We start from the raw sequence: 26264 nt of genomic DNA on the forward strand, positions 1-26264 counted from the left end.
CTAGCCACACATGGCTATTTAAATTTAGATTAAGTTAAAATAATTTTTTTTTCAGTTGTTTCAGCCACATTTCAAGTACTCAATAGCCGCACTGTGGCAGGTGGCTACTGTATCAGAGAGTGAAGGTGCGGAATACTGCTGTCATTGCAGAAGTTCTGTGGGATGGTGCTGCTTCAGAGATCACCCAGCCAATGCCTTGATTTTTCTAGAATTTTAAGAAACGGAGACCCATAAAGGTTAAATGACTTTTCCAAGAATATCCAGGAATGTATAATAATGTGTTTCCTGGCCATTTTGGAATTCTTGTAGGAGGAAGATGTTCTTTATTTAAGTCTTGATTTTTGAAAGAAATGTTCCACTTCAAATATAATTTGATTTTTACAAGTAAGATAATATAATATAGCAATGGTCTTGAACTATAAAAACACTGGATCCATTTTGGAGAGGTTCACCATGGTATATTCAATACTATTTAAATGATTTTCTTATCTTTAGTGGCCGGTGAAAATTTACAAGAGCGAAGTCTAGATTAGTTTTTGGAGACCAAGAAACATTGGTGTACTTACTCCCTACCTGGGAGTGTGCTATTAATACAGTTTTTCTCCTAAAGACTCTTGGAAACCTGAGATCAGTTATACAAGAAAGCCAAAGGGTCAGCTGTGCCCTGGAGTCATAGGAATTGTTATTATAACGTCCACAGTCAGTCGGCAGCATTGGTCAGATGCAGGGTGAGAGGACAGTGATACAGGCTCACCACGACATGTGTTTCCAGAACATACTTCATAAACACTGAGCCTCCCTTACAGCCAAGACAGACAATAAATGTCTCTGTCACTCAACCGTGTCCAGGATTTACACAGTACCTCATGCAAGGTCTCACTGCGGGCCAGAACTCCCAGAGATTGGAAGGGCTGAAGCCTTGCTCCATGGCAGAAATCAAGCACAAAGAGCCATTGAGTGTTAAAGATGGGGGACTTGAGGACTCAAAAAAGGTCCTCCCGTAGAAGGGGCCCAAAAAGTTCCTCTGAGAGTCACATTTCTTGCTAAACTTCTTTGTATACAATTTGTCGCTATGGAGAGAGATCAAAGGGAATTCTAGGCAATTGTTTTTAGTTACTAACTAAATGAAATTGATCTGCAATTATTCTAACCGGTAACTGAACCATGGTACAGAGAGAACATAAAAGAAAGAATCTGGGCTTGCTGTGGTCTTTATTAATTTCATCTTTATTATGAATACCTCTGCTAGGTTCTTCTAAGCCCCCACCCCCACCATATGCAATAAGGAGATATAAAAGAGAGCAGCATATTGCCTACCCTTGGCACAATGGGTTGTGTTTCTCTGACTTTGGGGCCTTGACTTGTTGGAGAGGACATCACAAAATGCTTGTGTCCACCATGGATGTGAATTTATTGAACAGACCCTGGGAACTGGGGCAGCAGAAGAAGCTCTGGTGACTGTTTGGGGTAAATTTTGTGACAGGAGGCTAGCATGCCAGAATAGGAAACCAACTTGTAAGGATGCAGAAGACCAGACACTAGGTCCAGACGAGTCAGGGAGTCAGGGAGCACCAATCAAATGACACACATCTGGGCGAGTCAAATTCAGGGCCCAGGAGGTCAGAAAATTAGCAAACTCAACACTGGTATGCTGCTCTCTTTTGTAATTCTACCCCATATGAGTAAGCAACGGCTCCTTGAATTTTCTGACAGTCAAGAGGGAGGGTTGAGGAAGGACAGAAGATGGGCTTCATAGTGGTTCCAAGAATATCTTCCACCTCTTGGGATGGGCCTTTCTCCCACCTGGGACTCAGCCTGGAGATGTGTGTGCAGCTTCCTTGATGGGGCTGCTGGTTCACAGCACCCTAACCATTCAGGGACTGGTAAATTTCTCTTTCTTGGGACTAATTCTTGGTCAAACCAGGTATTCGGTATTCTTCCTTATTCTTGACCTATTTGAGGAGGAAATGGGGACAGGAACATACAGCAGGTATTATCCCTGTATATTTGAGAATAGAGCTAGGGAAGAATTTTGAGAGATTCGGAGTCGGGGTGAGGGCAAGATGAAATGAGACTGGAGAAAATTGCTGAGCTGTGGCTGTGTAATTGGAGGAGGCGAAGCCTTGCAGAGAGGCACTTCTGGGCACCAGACCTTCTCTTCTGCAGATGACCGTCTCCCTGAAGGCTGGAGCTTCTGGGTCAAGATGGCAAGGATCGCTGGGAGCTGCCTGCACCAGCTGGTGGTGGTGGGGATCCACATGCCTGGGTGATATGGTCTGGCTGTGCCCCCACCCAAATCTCATCTTGAATTATAATCCCCACATGTCGCAGAAGGGACCCAGTGGGAGGTGATTGAATCGTGGGAATGGTTTCCCCCGTGCTTTTCTCGTGATAGTGAGTTCTCTTGAGATCTGATGGTTTTATAATCATCTGGCATTACCCCTGCTGGCACTCATTCTGTCTCCTGCCACCCTGTGAAGAGGTGCCTTCTGCCATGATTGTAAGTTTCCTAAGGGCTCCCCAGCCATGTGGAACTGTAAGTCAATTAAACCTTCTCTCTTTATAAATTAGCAGCATTAATTTAGACAGACTAATACACTGGGGAAGGGTAGGGTGAAGGTTAGACTTTACATACATGGCGCCATGCTGAGTTTGGTTTCAAGGGCCAAACTGGTGAACTCAGAAAGGGAAGCCTGATGTAGCTGGAAAAGTCAAACCTCAACTCCACTACTACTAGCTATGAGGCTTTGTGAAAGTAAATTAACCACTCTGAACCTCAGTCTCTTTATCTGTGGTGGTAGGCTGAATAATGACTCCTCCAAAGATGTCCGCATCCAAATGTTCTGAAGCTTGTGAATATGTTAACTTACATGGTGAAATGGACTTTGCAGATGTGATTTAGTTAAGGATCTTGAGATGGGGGGAGAATTACGGATTGTCTGGGTGGGCCCAACCTAATCATAGAGTTGTTGTAAGAGAGAGGCAGGAGCATCAGACTGAGAGTGAGAAAAGCAAAGGCTAGAGTGATGGGAGGAAGGGTCACCACCTAGGGAATGTTGGGAGGCCTCTAGAAGCTGGAAAAGGCAAGGATACAATTCACCCCTAGGGCTTCCAGAAGGGATGCAGCTCTGCCTACAACTTGATTTTAGCCCAGTGCGACCTATCCAATGCAAAATCAAGGTACTCATCTCATAAGGCTGTTGCCACAGGTTAAAGGAGACAATGTATCTGAAGCACTTAGCATAGTGTCTGCCACACACTAGGTGCTGGGTAAAAGGTAGATGATTTTATACTTTGTTTTTAGAAATTATATGATCTGAGCCAGGGTTGGATCCCATCTGACTTAAAGCCCAACCACTACATTATAGTCAAAACAACTTGTAGCGGTTGGAAGTAGACGCAGTTCTTCCAAAGAGTCTGTGGTAAGACATTTTAGGATTGCTGGAAGCCAAGGAGATGCTTCCAAATTCTTTATCTCAGAAAGCTTTTGGGACCCCAGCATCCCCTTTGGATAATCTGTTGCATCATCAGGCCTCCAGACATGAAGCTGACCTCCTGCATCCGAGTTCTGCACATCTTGGTGGCTTTTGCAGGATTGCATGTGCTCTTGAGGCACTCTCTCATATAATGTGGCAGTGGAGACAAAAAGTGTCACCAAGGTGTGGCTATGGAGTGGGAGAGGAGGACTTAGTGGATGTCATTAGCAAATTGCTGGGTGGCTGCCAGGGTATTGCAGAAGTCTGGTGACTTCATCTGATAATTTGCTGATCATTCAAGTTTATTCCTTTCTAGGTTCCTCTCATCCTCACTGGCTTTGTTTCGCAGCTGAGAGACTGAATATACAAATGGGCAATGGCCAGATCAGATATAAAAATAGAATTCAGACCCACAGTCTACAGCACCCAGCCCAGGAAACCAGCTCATGACCTACTGTTACCAGCCCAGGAAGCAGGTCTGCTGCAGACCAGACTCGCAGAAGTCAGATCACTGTCTGTAGTAACAACCCACGAAGCCAGACAATAACCTCTGCACGATGCCCCCAAATGGCCAGGAGTTAATTAATTATGGACAGCTTCCTTGATTTTCTTCCCTGATTCCAATATAGGACCAACCAGAGAAAGTCAAATATGCACCTCTAATTATTCATATAGGATGTCATGCTTCTAGTTAACCCACCTCCATGTAGGTGCTCCCACCCTATGCCAACAACCTCCCATCAGGGTGAACTTGAAGCCTTCCTTCTTTGCCATTTTAAAGCTTTCCCACTTATCTGCCTGCCTTTGATTCTCTGCCAAAATGTAAAAGATAGTGGCCGACTCCCTTGGTGTATATATAGCAAGCTCTGAATAAATAGCCTTGGCTTCTCTCACTTGATTGGTCTGCATTTATTTCCACATGCCATACAACTAGCACATGTGAATTTGGAGGTAAGAACATGTTCTACACTCTTGGACCTAGACAAATTTGGTCTCACGTGATTGGGTCAGAGGGACAACACTGTGGCCTCATGAAGCCCCAAAGCCTTCTTGGTTCCTGTCTTGGTGGAGTGCGGGTGACTTCTCTAGGAGCAGGAGATGACTGTGATGAAATAGTGACTAAGTTCTATTTGAACTTGAATTAGTTATGGCACAAATGGGTGGAACAGAAAAGAAGTAATTAGTAAAGACAAATGGGAAAAGTCCAAAATTAGAATTTTGTTTTTAAATAACACTTGGGAGAGAACAAATTAGGAATGAAGACAACATATTTCCCCATTTCCCAGCACACAGATCTCATTTTAAAGAAAACAATGAGGACGTAAGTTTTAAGTGGTGTCATAGGGAATGTTATAAGCTAATGTTACTAATCCAAAAACTATTACTGCAAGGAAATATCCAGGTGGTTATGGGGCAAAGATATTGCGGGAACTCTCTGCAGACATCTCAAATTGTTGGTCTTTGAAAAAAAGGTCCACATGTGATGCTCTCTGCAGTGTCATTGTCAAGATCATAACTAAGTTTATTGCAAGCCATTATCAAGATGCATTCTTATGTTGTGTACCTGGCTCCAAGGACCACAGTTGATTATGATCTTGAGGGGTCGTTTATTATTCCCTCTCTTTCTTTGTAAATAAAAATGACGAGCCAAAGCTTGGTAGTGGCTGAGAAAATTGTTGACATGTAATTACAGGAATTTGCTTCTTTGGTTCAGTTTCTTACTTTGAATCTTTACACTGTCTGTGTAGCTATTGTGGATTTATTATTTTCTGTAGCTAAATAGAAAATAATGTTTTTATGGTTTTGCATAATACATCATATTATTTTCCATTCTATGCGGCATGAAAACTCTTTCACATTCATCTTTGATCTCCCTGACTCCACCATCCCATGAGGCTGGTAGAATATGGTGGGACAAGTGTCGCAACCCATTGAACTGTTGAGGATCAAAGATGCAAAGAGGCCACATGCTTTGCCCAAAGTTGTACCCTCAGCAAGCCAGAATTTGAACCCTGACCTGATATCAAGAGTTTACTCCCTGTCAAGAGGACTTGCAGTCCTTCCACTGGACACATTTTAGATTTAGTTTCCCCTTTGAACTGATAACAACTGTTTCAAAAGTAAGAAGTTTTCTGGATTAAGCTTGAAAAAGGAGAGTTGAGGGAGCTGGAGAAGATGTTTTCCTGTTTTACCAACTTAATTAGCAAGTATGGGGTGAGGTAGGGAGCAGCGGGGGCCTGAAGATGAAGGCGTTTTGCAGACACATCACTTGTGCATGAGATGTCAAATATCTGTACACAGGGTCTGTTCCGGTGCTATGGTCCAGCATGGTGGCCACCAGCCACATGTGGCTCATGAGCGCTTGAAATGTGGCTCACTCACTCTGAGATGTGCGGCCACTGTCACATTCCATATTGACTTCAAAGCCTTAGTATGAAAAAAACCAAACAAACAGCCTATTGTGGTGTTATGATAGGGACTGGTTTTCCTCCATGGTTCCTGGCTTGTGACTTCCATAGCCCTTGTTACAGTATTTTGTTATGATGTTGGGTATGTTAAATCTGACATACTTCTGCCCCCTTTCACCTGCCCCAGGGCAGGACTCTACTGCTTTCCTGATTGAGGTTTTGTTTTGTTTTGTTTTTCACAAGCTTAATTCACTTTATTTTTCTTGTACAGAAACCCTATGTTGTAGCCACAGCTGGAGCCTGGGTCCACTGCAAGGAGACTCCGTGCAGCTGATTGAGGTTCTTAAGACCTTCCCATGAGTCGTTCCTACCCTATGCCCTGGGGAAAGGAATGCTGACGTCATGAAGCTTCCATAAAAACCCAGTGGACAGGGTTCAAGGAGCCTCCAAACAGCTGAACATGCTGAGGTTGCTGGAGGGTGGCACCGAGGGAGGGCGTAGAAGCTCCACACCCTGTCCCCCATCCCTCAGCCCGTGTGTCTCTTCATCTGTATCCTTTGCAGTATCTTTTACAATAAACCAGTAAACATAAGTAAGTATTTCCCTGAGCTCTGTGAGCTGCTCCAGCAAATTCATAGAAGCCAAAGAGGGGGCTCTGGGGACCCCAACTTGAAGCTTGTTGGTCAGCAGTTCCGAAGGCCTGGACTTCCGACTGCTGTGGTCGGGGGCAGTCTTGGGGACTGAGCCCTCAACCTGTGGGATCTGACACTGTTTCCGGGTAGAGAGTGTTGGAACTGAATCACAGGACACCCAGCCAGTGTTCCCTGCTTGGTGTGTGGGGAAAAATCCCCATACATTTGGTCACAGAAGTCTTCCGTGTTGATGATTGTTGCGGTATGACGGGAGAGGAAAGACACTGTTTGAGAGTTTTCCCTACATGCCTATGTCAAAATTTTTATATGTTAACATGATAAATTGGGTTAAATAAAATATATTTAACAAATAATTTCATGGGGTTATTGAAAAATTTTTTAAATGTGGCTACTAACAAGTTAAAAATTACATACGCTGGCCAGGTACAGTGGCTCATGCCTGTAATTCTAGCACTTTGGGAGGCTGAGGCAGACAGATTGCCTGAGTTCAGGGGTTCAAGACCACCTGGGTAACATGGTGAAACCCTGTCTCTACTCAATATACAAAAACTACCCCAGCATGGTGGCAGGCACCTGTAGTCCCAGCTACTCGGGAGGCTAAGGCAGGAGAATTGCTTGATCCCAGGAGGCAGAGGTTGCAGTGAGCCGAGATCATGCCACTGCACACCAGCCTGGGTGGCAGAGAAAGACTCCGTCTGAAAAAAAAGAAAATTACATATGTGGCTCACATCTGTGGCTCACCTTTAATTTCTGCTGTGTAGTGCTGTTCCAGAGGTTTACCCTTTGTATGTGACAGTCACTTGGTAGGTGAGGGTGAGGCCAGGAGTCCAGCTATGGCTCAAACAGGACAGAGACACTTGCAGTAGAGGGCGGAAAGAAAGACCGCTCGTCCACCCTGCTTTCCGCTGGGAATGGGGTTCTCGTTATGCAAGAACATTAAAGAAGAGGCAAGAGCTCCATGTGGCAATTTCAGTGGAGGCATATTCACTTCTGAAACCTAGTTTCTTTCCTAAACTCCACCCAAGGCAAAATGGATTATTGCTTCCTGGAAATCGAACCAGGGGACTTTAAAGTGTTTCATATTAAAAACAGAAAAGCCCAAGAAGGAGAAAATAATTACATTTCTAAAAGCTCTTAGAACAAATGCTTGCTTGTGAGAAATAACTTTTCTATAAATATTTTATTCCTCTTTTTTTCCCCTTTTGTCCTCCAGCTGAGAGGTTCCACATGGATATAGGAGATGATGTTCCCCTTGGGAGAGAGGATCAAAGCCCCCCTGGGCTGCTTGCTGCTGAGTTTTTATTCAGAATAATCTTTGTGACTTCTACCCCAACCCGCCTGCAGGGCTCTGCGATGAAGTGAGCTCAAAACTGTGGAAAAACAAAGAATATGGAGAAAAATCCATTGCTCCTTAGCATCCAAACTGGTGTTCCAAACACAAAGATCCAAGGCTTGCTGGAGAAAGAGAGAGGGAGGGGGAGAGAGAGAGAGACAGAGAGAGAGAGAGAGAGAGAGAGAGAGAGAGAGAGAGAAATGTTTATGGTTTACCCATGGGAACCCGGACGGGGTCTTAATAATTTATAAAGCCTGGATCCCAGCTCACACCGACCCTCTGCATGAAGCTCAACATGTATTTGGCAAATGGCTGGATCCATTCATCAACCCACAAAATGAGCACTGCATGAGCTGAGGTGCCCACAGTGTTGAACCTGGAAACCTGAGGAAATGATGATACCAGCAAAAGGAAAGGGAATCTGAGGAAGGACCTAGTCTTGGGAGTAGATTGTAAATTTGATTTGGCCCATGGTTGGCCTTAGATAATATGATAGTCAAGATCCAGTGTCCATGGACAGCAGGTGGCTGAAAAAGAGGACTTAATGTTGACTGTGATGATCAGCAGCATAGGGTCCGTTCTCACCTAGGGAAACATGATTATATTTGGTGTTTTAAAGAGATGTTGCTATGTGAGATATGTCCAAATGGAGGAACTAGGATGGTGTAGGGCTGAGACTGTGGCTGGAACATTTGGCTTCATAGAGCAATGCCTATAAGGATATATTTTGCTGTCATTGCATTTGGTGGCCTCACATGTAACAGTAGTAGACGTGTCCTGTGTCACTGCTGATGGATAATTCTCCATGGATCTCTCATGTTTCTGTCCATGTTGTAAGTAAGGCACCGATTGCTCTGTTCTGGACTCTTTTCAAAAATACATATATAGCGAACAGCCTTGGAACACAGAGATAATGTCTCCTTCCAGAACAAAGGGCAGACATGCTTACTGCCCAATACAGAAGATTCAAGCTCCCTAAATTCACACTTCTCCTATATTATGACTCATTGTTTCTGTCTTATTCATATTTTCCTGAGAGAATTGGGGCTTGGGGACCCCACTTAAAAATGCTGATAACTCTGGCAACAGCAGTTACTGTGAGTAATCTGACCCGAGGAGCGTTATGTTTTCAACCAGCATCCATAAAATTGTGGCAGACCGACTTGTTCACTTGCAAGTGGGGAAAACTCAGGCCTTTCAGAGTTTTTGACAGTCACCCTCTGAGATTCTTATTGTGGGGTCCATGGAGGAGCCATAGGAGACTCTGAAAGGAGTCTGTAATTAAAGTCAAGTCACCTGCTATAGGCAGTGAGAGAAAAGAACAGGGCCTGATTGCTTTGGGCTGTGGCTTTGATTGTGGATGTGGGCTCAGATAGCTGTGATTCAGGATACAGACAGACAGACAGACAGAAAAAAAACTAATGACAAGTATGGTAAGGTGGGCAATGAGCTGCCGTTTTTTAATGCAAAATAACAAAAAGGAATTTTTGCATATGTTTGCAACAAAAAGAATACAAATAGGCACAGATATTTACAGAAGATATAGAGAAAGAAGAAGCCTCAGCTCTTTCTTTTGCCTTTATTCAGCAAATTATGAAGTGCAAAAAGATAAAAAGAAGACATTATAGTCTGTGTTTGATGGAGAGCTATTCGGAGAGCAGCACAGGGCTCTATTTTTGGCCTTGACCTGTTTTGTAATTTTATCAAAGACGTAGACAAGGGTGTAGAAGGCTGTCTTATCAGATCTGTAGATGACACAAATTTGGAGGGCTAATGAGATAGAGGTAAGAATTGAGACTCAGAATGTTCACCTGGCTTGGCATGCAGGGCAGAGACCAAGAAAATGAAATTTTACAGAGGTGTTAAGACTTGAGTTTGTGCTAAAAGAAATCAATTGTGTAAGTTTTCACAGGCATCCTAGTGGTTCATGAAAAAAAAAAAAAAAAAAAAGAGCTGGGGTTAATGTCAATCTCAGCGTAACAGACAACAGTACAGAACACTGGCTAAAACATGAATGTGGCCCTGATCTGTATCACTGAGATGTGGCTTCCAGACCAGGAAGGGAGTAGCCCCAAAGCACTTGGACAGGACAGTTGCTGACCAGGGAATTGTATTCACTTGGTGTCATCTTCAACATCTAAAGGGATGTTGAAAAATTAAGTGCATTCAAATGGGGGCAAGTAGGATGATGCTGGCTTGTAAATGGCTGGGACATTCAGTGTGAAGGAGCAAAACCCATTGGGAGATATTTGACTGTCTTTGCATTTGCTGTTTTGACAGCTTCAGGTGTTTGTGAACCACCTGTTGAAGACAGTGGCATCACAAAATAGAAAGAGGCTGGATTCCTGAGTCACTTCTTGGATGAGAGGTGCTCAGGAAGAGTTTCCCAACCCACATTAGATTACGGCATGAGCATACATCTCTTTGTTGAGATACTTATATTTGGAGGTTTATTTGTTATTGCAGCCTAATTTAGCCTACCTTAACTAATGTATCTCTCTTAGCCTCACTTTCTACATTGGTACAATGAGGATAATAACATCTACTTCATGAGATTCCTGTGAGATTCAAATAAGATGATGACACAATAATCATAATAGAAGGCTTCCTACTTCCTTAGACATCCTTCTCGTTTTAAATATTTATTTATTTATTTATTTATTTATTTATTTATTTATTTATTTATTTATTTTTGTAGAGATAGGGTCTAACTATGTTGCCCAGACTGGTCTCAAGCTCCTGAGCTCAACTCATCCTCCCTCCTTGGCCCCCCAAAGTGCTGGGGTTACAGGCATGAGCCACCACACCCAGCCCTCTTTTTGTGCTGGTTCCTTTGTGAAAGTTCTGCTGTTGGAAGTGCTCCAGGACCCTACCCTCACCTGTTCTCTCCTGCCGCAGGAAATGTCACGCAACTTCATGTCTATATACTATCCATATGCTGATGACTGATCGAAGTTCTGTATCGAGATTGAGACCTCTACTATCTATTCAAGAGGAGATGCTGAATATTCACTTAGACATGAGTTTAGCACTCAGGAGAGATACAGGACAGAGTTATCAACTGACAAGAGTTTTCTCTTGATTCTCCTCCACCAGATCTGATCCTCACTCACCTCACTTTCTCAATCCTTTTCTAATTCAATAAATGACACCACTATCCACTCAGTTGTTTAGGCAAAAAACCCAGCAGTCATCCTTGAACTCACCAGGACAGATGGACCATGCTTTTCCAAGGAAGGTCCCCTGAGAGTGCTGTTAGTAGCCAAAGAGACATATGTGGGAAAGTAGAGAAGCTAATCAACTTTAAACATTAAAAAATAGCACCTAAAATTAAAAGGGGGGAGAGGGGTAAAAAATGTAAATTTGTGGAGTAAAAGAAGCAATGTCAAATTTCTGTTACAAGAAAACCTGTTTCTGTGTTTTCCATGTAGATGGTATTTGAGTGTTAAATCATTGTGGGACTTAGAGTCCCATTGTATACATTTAGTTTGTACACATTTGCATACCGTTGAATAGTTTCTTGTGTATGTATCTCTTCCAGAAATAATTGCTGCATGGCCAAATTGGCCCAGAAATGGTCCTCTCTGGCAAATCCTCCATTCTCAGGATGAGGTTGCCAGGGACTGGAGACGCAGTCCTCCACTTGGTGGCAGTGTGTGGCGGGACACCAAAAAAGGGTCACTAAATCCATTGCCTTCTCTCCTTTTCCAGTAAATGTGGGATTGTAGAGGGTTTTGAGGGTAGAGTCCTGGGGCACTTAAACAGCAGAACTTTCACAAAGGAAAGTTCTGGGCTTTCCTTTGGGCTTGTGGGCTGAGCGCAGTGGCTCATGCCTATGTTGATAGGAATCACAACCAGATTTGTTTTATATCACTTTAAAAATGTATACAATGGACACTAAGTACCACAATGGTTTGATAGCTGAAAACCATCTACATAAAACATACAAGTTCTTTTTTAACACTTGGAAATTTGGCACTTTCACTTCTCAAATTCACATTTTCACCCCCATTTTATCCCAGATGAGATTTCTTAAAGTTAACATTTAAAATTGATTAGCTTTTCAAACTTTTCTACAGCAAAGATTAAGCCTATGCATTTAAATGCATTTTAGTGACCTTAAGGCTTTACTTTTTGTTCCCAGATTGAGTAATTATTACAATTATTATTCTTATCCAATTACTTGTTTCCTTGGTGCTGACAGAAAGATTAATTTAAATAAAATACCCTGCCGGGTAGTATCTGCTTTTCAGTTTCCAGTGAAGTCCAGAGGAGTGCCTGAAGGGCTTCCAGAAAGGGGTCTTCTGATGAATCAGCCGATGTGCCACCCCAACTTGACAGAAGGCCCCCTTGTCAGCAGTTTGAAAGGTATATACCATGCTTGCACATGTGTGATGGTTCATTTTTAAAATTTAAATGTCAATAGTTGCTAAGGATATAATTTCCAAAGTACTGTTTAATAGTATAAGAAAGAAAATTGTTCCCAAACTGTCTGTGGCAGAACTTTTTCGCATGATGTCATTTGTAACCCCTTCCATGAAGTAATTATGATTCCTGATAAAATGCTTGGGTAATTTCCGGATAGACTGTAATGGGATTAAGAACTGCTGAGAAGTCAGGGTCTCCACTCAGCTATCTTAAACCATGTCAACCAGTCTTGAGCTGTTCTTCTGTTGTGGTGCCATTTCTGTTTTTTTCTGTTTGTGTCTCTTCCAAAAAAGAATCACTGAATTGGCTGGCTTGCTGGGAGCCTCTTCTTTTGAGGCCAGTCTGAAATAGAATTCTGACACATGCTAATAACAAGTTTGTCTGACAAGTTATTTTAAGAATTCACATTTTAAAAATAAATTTGTTACATCATTTTAAAATGATGCCCATTAGAATTGAAATACCATAGTGGCATGATACTCAATACCCTACATGAAAAATATAGGAGTTACTTTTTGACACTTGGACATTTTACATTTCTTTATCTTCTCCTCAAATTCATAAGTCTGCCTCTCATTTTATCCTAAGATGATATTTCTTACAACTAAATTTACAACTTACAATTTCTTAAAATTGATTTACCTCGGAATCTTCTATAGCAAATCTGTACATTTTGTGACCATAAGGCTTTTGTGAGTATACAGTTACCATTACCCAACTCATAAAAATGCACAAATATATTACAATTTTGACAAATAATTATTAAGTATAAAATTTAAATTTTATTGAAAATAAACCTCTTAAAAGAGATGGGACTAGTTTATTCCCTCTCTCCTCCATCCCCAGAAAGACACATACCCATAAATAAAAACTACATAATGCTAGAAAGTGAGTCTATTCTTGTTTTATATCTTTATGGATATAAGCTCTGAGGAGGGCTGTTCATATAACAACTACATGAGACTGGAAACAGTTTTGTTATAGTGACGTTATTCAACTCTTTGAATTTCTGGTATATTCAAAAATCACATTAAAAAAAAGTCTATCAGCTGTCTTCACTAGAAACTCTTTCAACTTTGTTAAAAGTAAAGAATTGGAAAACCAGTTTCCAAAAGGATTTGCTCCCCAGTCATTACAGTCCAATATAGTCCCAGGATTTCAAATAATGCCTTTTGGTAACCCAAGAATTCTAACACTCCAGGGCCATGCCCAGTGGTGTGTAGGTAAATTTACTCTCTCGGGAAAAAAGAAAAAGGCAAAGAAAGCCCTGCTTTATAGCTTTTTTTCATTTACATGGTGTAAAGGCTTCCACCACACACCAATTTCTTTTTTTCTTTCTTTCTTTTTTTTTTTTTTTTTTTTGAGTCCGAGTCTTGCTCTGTCACCCAGGCTGGAGTGCAATGGCACGAACTTGGCTCACTACAATCTCTGCCTCCCGGGTTCAAGCAATTCTGCCTCAGTCTCCCGAGTAGCTGGGATTACAGGCGCCCACCATCACACCCTGCTAATTTTTGTATTTTTAGTAGAGACAGGGTTTCACCACGTTGGCCAGGCTGTTCTCAAACTCTTGGCCTCATGATCTGCCTGCCTTGGCCTCCCAAAGTGCTGGGATTACAGGCATGAGCCACTGCACCCGGCCACCACGGCCAATTTCAAGCCAGTAACCTGACCTCACTGACACACGCTTGGGAAGACAGGCACACAGTCAGCTCTCAGGGCCAGTATGAGGCACTCACTACTGCAGGGCATCACAGTTAGATTCAGACAGAGGGAGGAGTGTGCCCCTCTTCTGAGAAGTGTGACAGATGATTGTGAAAGGGGAGAGTGAGGAGAGCTGGTCTGATCTCAGGGGTGTGCTCACGGAAATCGGTTTATGAAAGAGTACCCAAGGTGTTGAGAACATTGATTCTTCTAAACATCCCATGCCTGGGTACTCCTTGAGAAGGCTGTGCCACCATGGTTCCATGTGCAGCAATTTGGAGGCTACCGATTCAAAGGATGGAGTATGGACCTTGGAGTCAGCCACACCAGGGCTCAAATCCTGCCTCTGTAATTTATGATTGAGAACTTGGGCATATTTTTTCAACGTCTTGAGTCTCAGTTATCTCCCACAAAACACAAGAGGCCAATACCTACCTTGCAAGGTTTGTGAGCAAAAGGTAGTATGCATACAGTGTTGTATCCAGCAGGTGCTCAACAGTTGACTGTTACTATCAGAGTCCTTTTAACTGAGTCCAATTGATGAGACTTGAAGGGTTGAGGATTTGGGTATCAGAACCTGAACCCAGGGAGAAACATCAGATCCCTTGCCACTTAGGGTTTACGTGCTCCAAAGCAAGTACCTGCTTTGGTTTCATCTAAAAATGTTGACTTCAAAATAGAACTTTCAGCTTGTTCCCCTCCTTTTCATACACACTTCATCTTATAAAATGCAGAGACTGGGATCTTTGGTCTATATGGAAGAACACACTCAACAGCAACAGTAGCTCTCCCAGGGAGTAGAACTCAAGACTGGTCTATCTTAGACCTAACCAGGCGGGTTATTACCAAAAAACAAGAGTCTCCTTCTAAGGTGGTTTCGCCTGTAAGGCAATCCCTTAGCCAGGTCCCTGAGGGCTTCATTAGAGTGGGGTCCTGGTGATTTTACTGGCTTGTTAAGAAGGCTTTTCAAAGCCTTGTGTAATGATGATGAATGGCAGGGCGAAATCATGTTAACACATTATAAACAATTCCAGGGCACAATCAGTATCTCACACTGTACTTTATTTTTCTTCACAATATTAACTAGACAGACAAGAAAAGTTTAATGGCAATGTGACTTTTTCCAACAACACAAACAAAGTGCCATTATAGCTAATGGTGGCCAACTGGAGACTTACTTTACCTTAACGGTGTAAAGCATCCTTACCATATATTTTTGTGTGTACAGTGTTGCAGGAAATCAGCCACCCCTTAAAAGTATCAATCTTAAAAAGAGCCATGGAAGGTAAAAGTATGAAAATCTTGATAACAAAGGTTTTCAATACAAAAACACTTATTGTATACTTACTTTTATTTAAAACAAAAAGAACTCCAGTAACTCAAAACAAAAGCAAACCTTGGTTGAAAACTTAAGAAGGTATAATAAACAAAACCACCAAAAGAAAGCTTCCCCAAAAGAAATGCAATCCACTATCACTCTTGCAAATTCTACCTTGGAGGGAAAAACTTAATGAAATGAGCTATCTGGAGGGCCCACGGCAGATTTTCCAAAAGGTGTAGGTGCATGGAATTACTCAGTGTCTATACTACAGTCCTATTTATTAATAGTCTCAGAATTTTTTTGATTAAGCGAGCCTTTCCATCCTCCACCAGTGTTCCTGTCTTCTGTGCTGAGCTTGGTATGCAGAATAACCTTGTCGATAGGATGTTGGCTTGAAGTTATTTTTCTCGGTCAGTCCAGATGAACCGGTACAGTACCATTCATGCTCCATCTGGTTTTCTTTGCATCCAGTGAGATGCATATTTCATGGTTGTCCAAGGTCATGGTTGTCCAAAGACATGGAACAGAATGATTCACTGGGTAAGACTAAAGGGCTTGTATTATCTCTTTCCAATTCAGTTTCACATTGCTTAATTTTATTAAAATTTTTTTCTGTATTGTACATAATAAACATTTAGAAACAGATGTCCCTACCAACCAGAAGGTTGTCATTAAATATCCTGTTAGTTAAAACTGCACATTTATTGTTTAAATACCCATTAGACATATCCAGCTTGAAATTTATACCATTGCACTGCCAAATGGAGCTGCACTTTGAGCCGTGCTGATGTCTCTGGAATCTAAATGTCGTACCACAAACTTCAAAATGTTTCTCATTTGTCACATAAGGTTCTTCACAGAGGCATCACATCGACCCCAATACAGGTCCTTCATACCCCTAGTTCTGGTTATTCTGAAAACTTCCAACTCCCTGATCCAAACTTGGGAATGTTTTACTCATTTAAAAATTCTTCCTCCTTCCCACCCCTCCAACAAATGTCCTTTGTCCCATAATAATTAAAAAAAAAAAAAAAAAAAAAAAAAAAAATCCCTGAAAGATCCAAATTGAATAACAATAAAGATCTGATTGGAACCTTCATAAGCTTGACAATGTAGAATTGTATTTCTTAAAAAGTGTGTAACCACATTTGTCTGGGCTGCAAAAGACACCACAGAATAAGATCAGAATAGAATTTCAACTGACTCCCTAATTTCCTTAGAATGGCTTGTATTTCAAGCCTTTCCTGTTTTTCTCTGATAGACTAGGTATACATTACTAACTATAAGTGATAAGAACGTCTAAAAACAGCCACTGCCTTAAAAGTACAATTGGAATGAGAGTTTAAGTTCACATTTATAAATTATTTGTTTTAGGGTAAATTTAATTACAAATAGACACTATTTGCAATTCTGTTCACTCAATAGATCCTGGAGGTGAAAGCTAGACATGTGTTGGAACTGTCCTAGTTACTTATATTTAATCTTGATTATTATAACTCCTCTCGATTTATAATCACTTCCTAATTTTTCCCAGTGGGCCAGAGCTACATCTTTAGATGATAAGCATTTACTAATAAAACAAAGATCACATATAAATGGAAGGCCACATCTGAACACAGAGAGGTAAGTGAGCTGTGGAGAGAATGTTGGCTTCTTGTTTGAACTAAATCAAGGTGCTTCCTTAATTCTGTGACTTTAATCCAAATCTTAAGCCTGCCAGAATTTTCTGCCCCTGCAAAATCTTCAGAGACGACCCGATGGCCATAGACCCTGTCAGCTGTCGTTCCGGCCTCTCTTTCGGAGTATTTGTGCAACGAGGGACGGGGAGGGCCGAGGAGGTTCTTGGATGTTCTTCTCCTTTTGGGGCTTTTTTTAGAGCCCTTGACCCCAATTTGGAAAGTGCGTATATTCTATTTAACTCTGACCCTGGCCAGTGTAAAGAGGAGTACATAAAGAGGACTGCTTTTTCATTCATAAAGAGCAGTTAAGATGCAGATGTGAATCCCTCTTCAGCACAAAATAGGGATGGTTTTCTGTTGCCCGACTGCAAAATAATTAGATATAATGAAAAAAAAAAAGGAGAAAAAAATGACTAGTTGAGGCTTTTATATACATTCATTACTTCTAACATGTTTTTAACAATAAGGAAAATGCAACATCAACTACTCTTAGAGCAAGTGCAGCCACAATACTGTACAGTTCTGGGGCCAAGCGGCTGGGTACATTTACTGTTAAACCAGGTAACAAAACTCCACAGCAAAAGGCAGCCAGCCAGGAATTAGCCCCCATGACCTCTTAATATATATACATTTTTCAAATACTCTGTGAATCCCATTTGAACAACAATAAAAGACAAAACAGGCTTTATATTAAAAACGTCCATATTCTTCATTGTTACTTCTAAAGCAGCTCGGAGGATCTTACCACGTGGAGCATACTGCAAACTGACTCCATTAAAATGATTTTGGCAGGATAGCAGCACAGGATTGGATATTCCATATTCATCACTTTGACAATGTAAACCTTTCATAAAATAATATTTTGCTTAAAAATTAGAATCATTCAAAGGTCTGATCATTCTGTTCCCTGAGGCCCGCCGGGGAGGTCTGGCTTCATACCACAGGTTTCCTGCTTTCTTGGTGGAGCGTAAGCACCACTGCATTTCAGGAAGACCCTGAAGGACAGCCACGAGAAAGCCCCCGCAGAAGGAGGGCAGGAGGGCTCTGGGTGGGTCTGTGTTGAAACAGGCCACGTAAAGCAACTCTCTAAAGGTCAAACCACCATAGATTTTAATCCGCTGGTCATTCCCCATCTGGATTTTTAACTGAATGAATCTCAGGGGTTTAACCAAACATGCATGTAATCCTGAATAACATGAATTAAATGCGGAATTGCCCAGGGATGAATAAACCTTCAAGAAACAAGGTCAAAGGGACAACAGATATATCTGTCACAATAAACAATTCTGTTGACGTGGAAATGCACATGACTTGGTTGAAACAATGCTCCTCAGTGGCCAGTGACATCCAGGTTTTTCTTAGGTAGCTGACACTCAGGGCTTCTCTCACCTTCTCAGAAATGCTTTTGAAGAATCAAGAGACAAAAATCTCAAACAGAAAATGATCACTTTTGCTCACAAATAGTGTATAGGCCATAACTAAATACAATTAAAAAAAAAAAAAAAACACTGAGATGCATGTATTTTTTTAAAGCAGCTTTCGAAATATCAACCACAGCATTAAACATTGAACAGAGTACATTCCAAAGTTAATACAGATAAATGATATATAATGCAATAATGCCACAGAGTTATTCCATCAATGTCTCAAAGCTGATTCTAAACTGGAAGAAAAAAACAAAACAAACACTTTCTAGTTTATTTGCTGAAGATGTCACTTCTTTTGTTACTTCTTTATAGTTTCCCACCATTGATTGCTTTTAAGTGCCCCAGGATGTACAGATAATCCCCATATTCCACACCTGGAACTTTTTTTTTTCTGTCAGGTTTTCAAATAAAACCAAACTACAGTGACAAGATAATGTTTTACATGTAATTCCATAGACATAGGTCAATTAATCCATGACACCTTACTTCAATGCTTCCTTTAGGATTTAAGACCCTCTCCAAAGTCATTTAAAGCCTTGCTTTAAACTGCAAAGGTGGGCCACGGCCACACAGCCAACGTGCCATGTGCTATGGCCAAAATGGGCCATGGCCGTTGCCTCTCCTCACGTTCCCAGCCTTCACCGTGTCCCTCTGCTAGGAAGGGCCCAGGGCCTCTGTTCCTTCTCTCTACAGTGATACATGTCTTAAGAAGGGTTGTGGCTCCCATGCTCCACATGAAAATGGGCCTATCTGGAGGGCCCCAGGGTGACAGGCCCAGCCGTGCCCCTCTATCGCTCTTTCTTGACAGTGGAATTCCGAGCTCCGTCAGCTTCCAGACATTCGGAGACGGCACTGCCCTGTTGATCATCCCTGGAGGAGGCCAGTGAGGGCCCAGGCTCAGTTTCAGGACCAGGCCTCCAAGCTGGGATGCAGGCAGGTTCTGCGGACTTCGGTCTCCTAAAAGCAGGCACTTGTGGCGGCCTGATGCTCTTGGTAACTCTAGCCTTCCTGATGCCGAAGTCACCGAAATGTTTACTTCCTCAAGTTCCAGAGGATTATGTTCCTACTCAGACAGAGCCAGTATTGGGATTTGGGGGGTGCGTATCCAAAATATATGAATATACACAATCAGGGCTTAAGGTACTGGATGATACTGTATAAATTGCTAAAATGCTTCTCGGCACAATTGGTAGCTTAAAAAAATACTTTCCTATGATTTAAGGGCATTTTTCCCATCGCTGTCCTTCGGTGTGGAAATCTCAGTGGGTACCAGGTCCATCTGAAGTTCCCAAATCTTTTCCTCCCACCAGGTATGCGTCATGTGAGTCATATGCAAAGAGTCTCTTCTTCAGACCAGGGAGGCATGGACTTCCCTCCAGGAACCCTCCCTCTGTTAATATCACAGCCCCCAGGGCAAAGAAATACAAGTGAATGAGCACCTTCTTCCCAGCCTCCAGCAGCCAGAAAGCCAGCTTCCCCAACGATCAGGTCCTTTTTCCATACATCTGCTCTTCAAATGGTGAGTTAGTCCGGCCAGCAACACAGAAAGCGAATCTATGTTTACAGGCACAGCACATCCAGGTGGAGCCGCACGAAGCGGTGCTTGGCAATTAGTGGTCGGATTTCCAAAGACAGGAGTTTTGATGGGACTGTCTTAAATAAATAAATCTTTTTTTCTTAATAATGTAAAAAATAAATGATATTTCCCTTTGGCAGTAAATAGCTGATTCGACATTTTGCCTGAAAATTGTTGCGTGTGTGTGTTTGTGTGTGTGTGTGTGTCTGTGTGTATGTTTATATGTGTGTTATTTTTTCTTAAACAGCCCGCAGCTTTGTTTCATGGTACGTCATTGACAATGCATATCATTTCTACTGCTTTAGTGAACCTTTTGCATATTTGTTTGGGGCAGGCATGTTGACTTCACTTGTGGCCCAGATAGGCACCCAGGGTGATGCAAGCTCCCACCAGGGCCAAACTGAGCAGAGTCTTCAGAGACAGCCAGGAGAAATCAAACAGAGGCCGCATGCTGGGGCCGTACAGTTCCACAAAGGCATCCTGCAGTTGGGGTAGAGAAGGAAAGAAAAAGAAAGAGTATTAGAAAGAGAGCAGAGAATGCCACCCCACAGAGAAAGAGGTATCCTGCCAGGGCAGCCTGGGCACCTTCAGAAGGGCGAGAGGGGAAAAGGCAAACGCTCTTTGGAGGCCATGATTCAGAAACCACTGTTTTCATTGATTCAAGATATATTTATTGAGAACCTATTTACATGCCAGGCATCTTAGAGATACAGCAGTGCATAAAATAGACTAAAAGTTCCTACTTCACGAAGCTTCCATCTAGTGGAACAGTATAGACAGCAATCAATATAATTTATCACATGGTGTAGGAGAGAGTGCTAAGGGCTGAGGAGAAAAACAGCAGAGGCAGTTAGAAAATATTAGAGGTTCCGCAGTTTTAGCTAGCACGCCCATCCACAAAAGTAATAAAATGTAGCAATGATGATGACTGTCACACTCCTTGATTGAGTGTTGACATCTTATCAAATGTCTGACATGCATCATTTTAGTCTTCATACCAAACTTTTTTTTTTCTTTAAGAGCTAGAGTCTTGCTCTGTTGCCCACGCTGCAGTGCAGTGGTGCAATCATGACCCACGGCAGTCTCGAACTGTTGGGCTCAAGAGTGATCCTCCTGCCTCTGCCTCCTGACTACCTAGGATTACAACGCTTGGCTAATTTTTAAATTTTTTTGTAGAGATGGGGTCTTACTACGCTTCCCAGGCTGGTCTTGAATTCCTGGGCTCAAGTGATTCTCCTGCCTCAGCCTCCCAAAGTTCTGGGATTAAAGTTGTGAGCTATCTCATCCAGCTAATTCTTTGTACCAACGTTACTAAGTTATTTTATTTGTTTCTGTCTGAAGATGAAAAAGCTGAGAATCACAGGGAATAAGAGACTTTTCTAACAAATGGCACAGCCAGGCTTTGAACCCAGATAGAAACCAGCACCCTTCTCTCTGCTGATGCCCTGGTGTGGCTAATGGCAGTTCTGTGAGAGCATCTGGTCGGCCGAGGGCTCAGTCAGTGGAGGGGCCAGGGCGGCCTCGACTGGTGCAGTGCCAGCCTCTAAGGTCAAGGTTCTCCCAGGGAAAGGGAGCCGTCAGAGGGTTTCTCTTGGGGGTGGCTAGACTGAACGACCACACTCAAATTGTGGATCTCACAAGGCATGAGATCAGGGGTGTGTCACTGGACGTGCAGGTCCGAGAGACAAAGAGGGTGTCTCCCTTCCATTCCTATCTTCCATCTCAAGTCAGGTCTGTAGTGTTGTAGCAGAGTCCACCCTCTGGATCAGCTTGGATTGGGCAAATCACTGTTGATCATTTCCTAGATTTGGGGGAGATTATGTTTCATATTTGGGTCCAATGAGTATTTGGACAACTTACCGAATGAATATTTGAATATATACATCAGTAAATGAATTCTTTTTAGTTCTGATTTATTCAGGTATGAAGAAGAAAACAAGAATAGTTCCACATTATTCCCAACAACCCTGACTCAAAGCACACAATTTTATTACAGGAAACAGTAACATACCATGACCCTGGGCATCGCTGTTGGGAGGGGCTCCAACAGTGCACAGAGGGGTTCCCTTTCTCTGGGGCAACGGCTGTAGTACTGGGACCAGGGATTCTCTTTGTCTCCCCCGTGCTGGGCATGGTCTTGGTGCACTGTAGGTGCGTAGTAAATGTTTGTTCACTTAAGTTTTCTGAATACAATCATCAGTTTACATTCTGTCTTTGGCTTAATGCTTTGCCCAGATGCTCATTAATCTGTTTGGAATTACTCCTTCTATATGTAACGGCCTCAGAGAATCCTGAGGTAGTCTTGATGAGGGTTTAAGACATTGTTAGGGGAACTTTCTGCATTATTAAATATAGATTTATGCAATTATTTTCATGATATATAATATGTGCCATACTTTTAAAAATTCATTTTTACAGTGTTTAAAACTTTTGCTATATAAACAATATCATGATATATTTTTGTACATAAATTCTTGTCTATTTGTTCAGTTGCTTTTTTGAAATAAACTCCTAGAAGTGACCTCACTTGACCAGTCATCAGTATTGCTTCCAGAAATCATGAAGGGCTTGCCTTGAGCCATCCTCACTCTCTCATGGGTTGCCCCCCAACCAATGCCACCTTTTACAAAAGGCAGGCAAGGATTTAGGGCGTGGGTCACACTGAGGGTGATCCTGCCCCCCAGGGGACATTTGGCAATGTTTGGAAGCATTTTTAGTGGTCGTGATTTGGGGTGAGGGTGCTACTGGTATCTAGTGGGCAGAGGCCGGGGACACTGTTCAACAGCCTGCAACGCACAGGGCAGCCGCCCAGTGCTAACAGGGCCGAGGCTGAGAAACCCTAGTTTACAAGATGCTCTGTAATCACAGACCATAGAAGAACAGATGACCCATCCAGTGTGTCAACAGCGTTGGTCAAATCAGCACAATCAGCGAGCCCAGACCAGAGACGGCTCACCCAGCAGGCCTTCTGCATCTTTGGAGGTCCTTGGTTAACTTTTACCAGGAGAGGGCGCAAGGACTTTCTTCTTCTTTTTAAATATCTATCGTTAAACATTTCTAAATTTCAGTGTTAGAAAAGAGAGGCAATAGACGTACATAAAATGTGTAGTTAGAGCTCTTAGCACAGAGCTGAGGCACAATCATGATTGTCTGCCAAGATGCGCACCCCTCTCTACAAGCAGGAATCAGTGGGGCAGGAAGGAGTCAGGACTTCTCTGCAAGCCGGAGAAACTCTGCCTCTTCCAGGGAGCAGCCCAAGACGTCACAGACACGGCTGCAAATGTCAACTAGTCTTCCCATCCATGCTTCTCTCTCTGAGGGATGGGTGAGCTGAAACCCCCAACACCACAGCCAAAACACTCCGAATTTCTCAGGGCACTGGCAATAGGTTGTCTGCAATTGGGCCTGACATTGAGAAGGTCAGTGGCCGGGCTCTGAAATCCTTTAGTCATCAACAGAGTTTTGTGTGGCAAAATCTGAACCGGACTAAGCCCCTGATCATTTGTCCTCTCTGGACCTGAAACCATCCCGGGAAACCGAAGGATGCAGGGACACACTCCAGCTGGCATTTTCTCCCAGTTGGGCCTGGCACACAGTGCTGGAGAGCAGAAGAAATGCTGTCCCAAATATCCCCACCTCCTCAGAGCTGGAATAATTCCCTCTCACTACCCTCACCCCCACACAAATAACAGTGCTTCTCATGAACCTAACAGGCCATTTCTGACGTGCATTACACAGAACAATGTCATTTCTAGAGTGAGATGAGCTAAACTAGCAGCTCTTGGCCCAAAGCCTCAGCACAGTGGTGCTGTTGCCATCGCAGGGGGCTAAGAAGGGCATGGGACTCAGAGGAGGAGTCTGGGTGAATCCTGGCTTTGATATTTTATTAGTTTATAACCTTGAGCAGATAACCCAACCCCGAGCCTCATTTACTTCATCCATAGCCGTCAAATTCATTATTGTGAAGATTAACGTAGGTCACTCAAAGCCATTTGTAAATTGGATACAGAATGTGAGCTCATGGAAGAACAAACACCTTGCTCTTGTCTGTCCTCTTGCAGACCTGCTCCACACCTACTCAACCTGCCCTTCCCCCAGAGGTTCTGCTGAGCCTGCCATTTTACAGAAGCAATTTCCTGGCTCTCTCTTAGCTTTCAGATCTGAGGATAGTCCGTAATTTCTATAGGAATTATGAATTAAAATGTACACATCCCGTGTTCTGGTCGAAGATGGGAAGTGATAATACAATGCCTACCTATCTATCCTTCTTTATACATTATTAATCAGATTGTAGGGCTACAGGGCAAGTCATTTAACCCCCTGGAGGTTGGATCTGGCCTCTAAACTTTGCCCTTCTACAATTCCAAAGTGCAAAGGAGACTCTGTGGCTTCGGGACTAAATGTCCTGAAAGCTTCTTTCGTAGAAAGTCTTCTTGCTTTTTCAAACATTCTGATTAGGGCGATTTCCGAAGTCTGTTTGAACAGTCTGTCATTATTTGTTTAAGTATGAAAGCTGTTTTAAATAAACACATGCTCATTTTATGTATTAAAAGCAACAAAGAGGGAAAAAGAAAACCTGGGTCGTCATGTGATTCGGACAAAATCCCAGTCTATATATTTAGGAAGCTCTGTGTCCCTTGCTCATGTCAGGACTGGCAAGGGCTTACCCGACTTCACGGATCACAGGTTCACATGGAAAGGCTCACACGGGCTCCTCCCATGAGGAGGAAGTGGGCAGGGCCTCAGCTCTGGTGGCTCTGTCCACAATGGCTTCTCCATGAATTTCCAATTCAGAGGCCACAGAGGATCTGAGTTCCACCCAGGGCTGGCCCAAGGGGACAGGATGGCCAAACTCCCAGCCCCAACCTTGCTGCAGGGTTGAAACCAAGCCAGGGAGGTGTGGACGGGAACAGACCAGGGTCAAGACTCTAAACCCAGCAAAGCTGTCCTCACTCCTCCGGGCCGTGGAGCACTCCCACCTGGGTGGTAGCCGCCCTCCGACATTTTCCTTTTCCCTTCAGAATCTTCAATAATTTTTTTTTTTTTTTTTTTTTTGAGATGGAGTCTAGCTCTGTCACTCAGGCTAGAGTGCAGTGGCTCCCAGGTTCAAGCAATTCTTCTACCTCAGCCTCCCATGTAACTGGGACTACAGGCACCCTCCACTATGCCCAGCTAATTTTTGTATTTTTAGTAGAGAAAGGGTTTCATGTTGGCCAGGCTGGTCTCAAACTCCTGGACTCAAGTGATCCTCCCACCTCCGCCTCCCAAAGTGCTGAGATTACAGGCGTGAGCCACTGCGCCCGGTCCACTTCAAGAAATTTCATGTAAACTTACTTCCAAAGAAAATGAGATTTTTTTTCTTAAAAGGTCAGATTATGAAGAATGGAAGAGAATGTTAATTCTAAGTGCTGAAAAGAATGGCACGCAGTTGGGGATATGGGCGGGGGTCCCAAAACAACCCTTATGCCCAGGTAAAGGTAAACATGGAGACCTTTTGAATTCGGTAATGCATATTAAAAGGCTTTAAAATAGCTTTTGTTAGTAATTTCACTTCCAGTTATTTCTTTTGGAAAAATAATAAAGTGCACAGATTATTTATAATAGCATAAACCTGGAAACAAACGTCTGACAATAGATGACTGACAGCGTGCCCGCATGATGGAATGCTGTGCAGCATTAGAAGTCATACCCTATAGCTACTGGCAAGAAATTGTGTTCCTAACGTCATACCGAGTAGAGCAGGACAAAATGGTCAGCAAAACATGATTCCACTTCTGTAAAAACCTAACATATACATGTGCGTGTTTACATACAGAAAAAAATGATATAAAGGAAAACGCCAAGATGTTAACACTCATTATCTCTGAAGGCAGAAGTAGGCATGAGGACATGGCATTTATGAGGCTATTCTGATTTTTTTCCTTAGCTGTCTTTTCTAATTCAATACAAACATGTTTACTATTTATGAAATATACTTTAATATATACTACATATAATAATGTTACATTCTAAGTGCTTGCTTAGTCTGAAAAAAATTCCAGACTCCATAATTTGACACCCAAAAATGCTGGGAGATGATGCCTTGTGGTGGGGAGACATGGGCTCCCAGGCAGCAGCCATGATCTAGAACCATGCAACAGGCCCCCGGTTAAGTGAGGGCCTCCTTAGACCCTGGCCCAGAAGAACTCTCAAGAATTCTGCCCAGGAGACCAAAGCCTGCAATAAGAGGTTCAGGCCCTGAGCTCAGTATGTGTTCTTGCCT

At 42.7% G+C, this 26264-nt stretch overlaps 1 protein-coding gene across 1 annotated transcript in view; it reads right to left on the bottom strand.

The window, feature by feature from the left end:
• Nucleotides 1-15040: 15040 nt before the first annotated feature.
• The window catches only part of BCL2 (BCL2 apoptosis regulator), a 207885-nt gene continuing 196661 nt past the window's right edge, over nt 15041-26264 (bottom strand). The window contains exon 3 of the mRNA XM_017867153.1: nt 15041-20482. Within this exon, the coding sequence (XP_017722642.1) occupies nt 20348-20482 (135 nt within the window). The 3' untranslated portion in view covers nt 15041-20347. The remainder of the gene's footprint in view (nt 20483-26264) is intronic.

This window comes from Rhinopithecus bieti, unplaced genomic scaffold (assembly GCF_001698545.2).
Source record: "Rhinopithecus bieti isolate Rb0 unplaced genomic scaffold, ASM169854v2 scaffold_2554, whole genome shotgun sequence".
Lineage (NCBI taxonomy): Eukaryota > Metazoa > Chordata > Mammalia > Primates > Cercopithecidae > Rhinopithecus > Rhinopithecus bieti.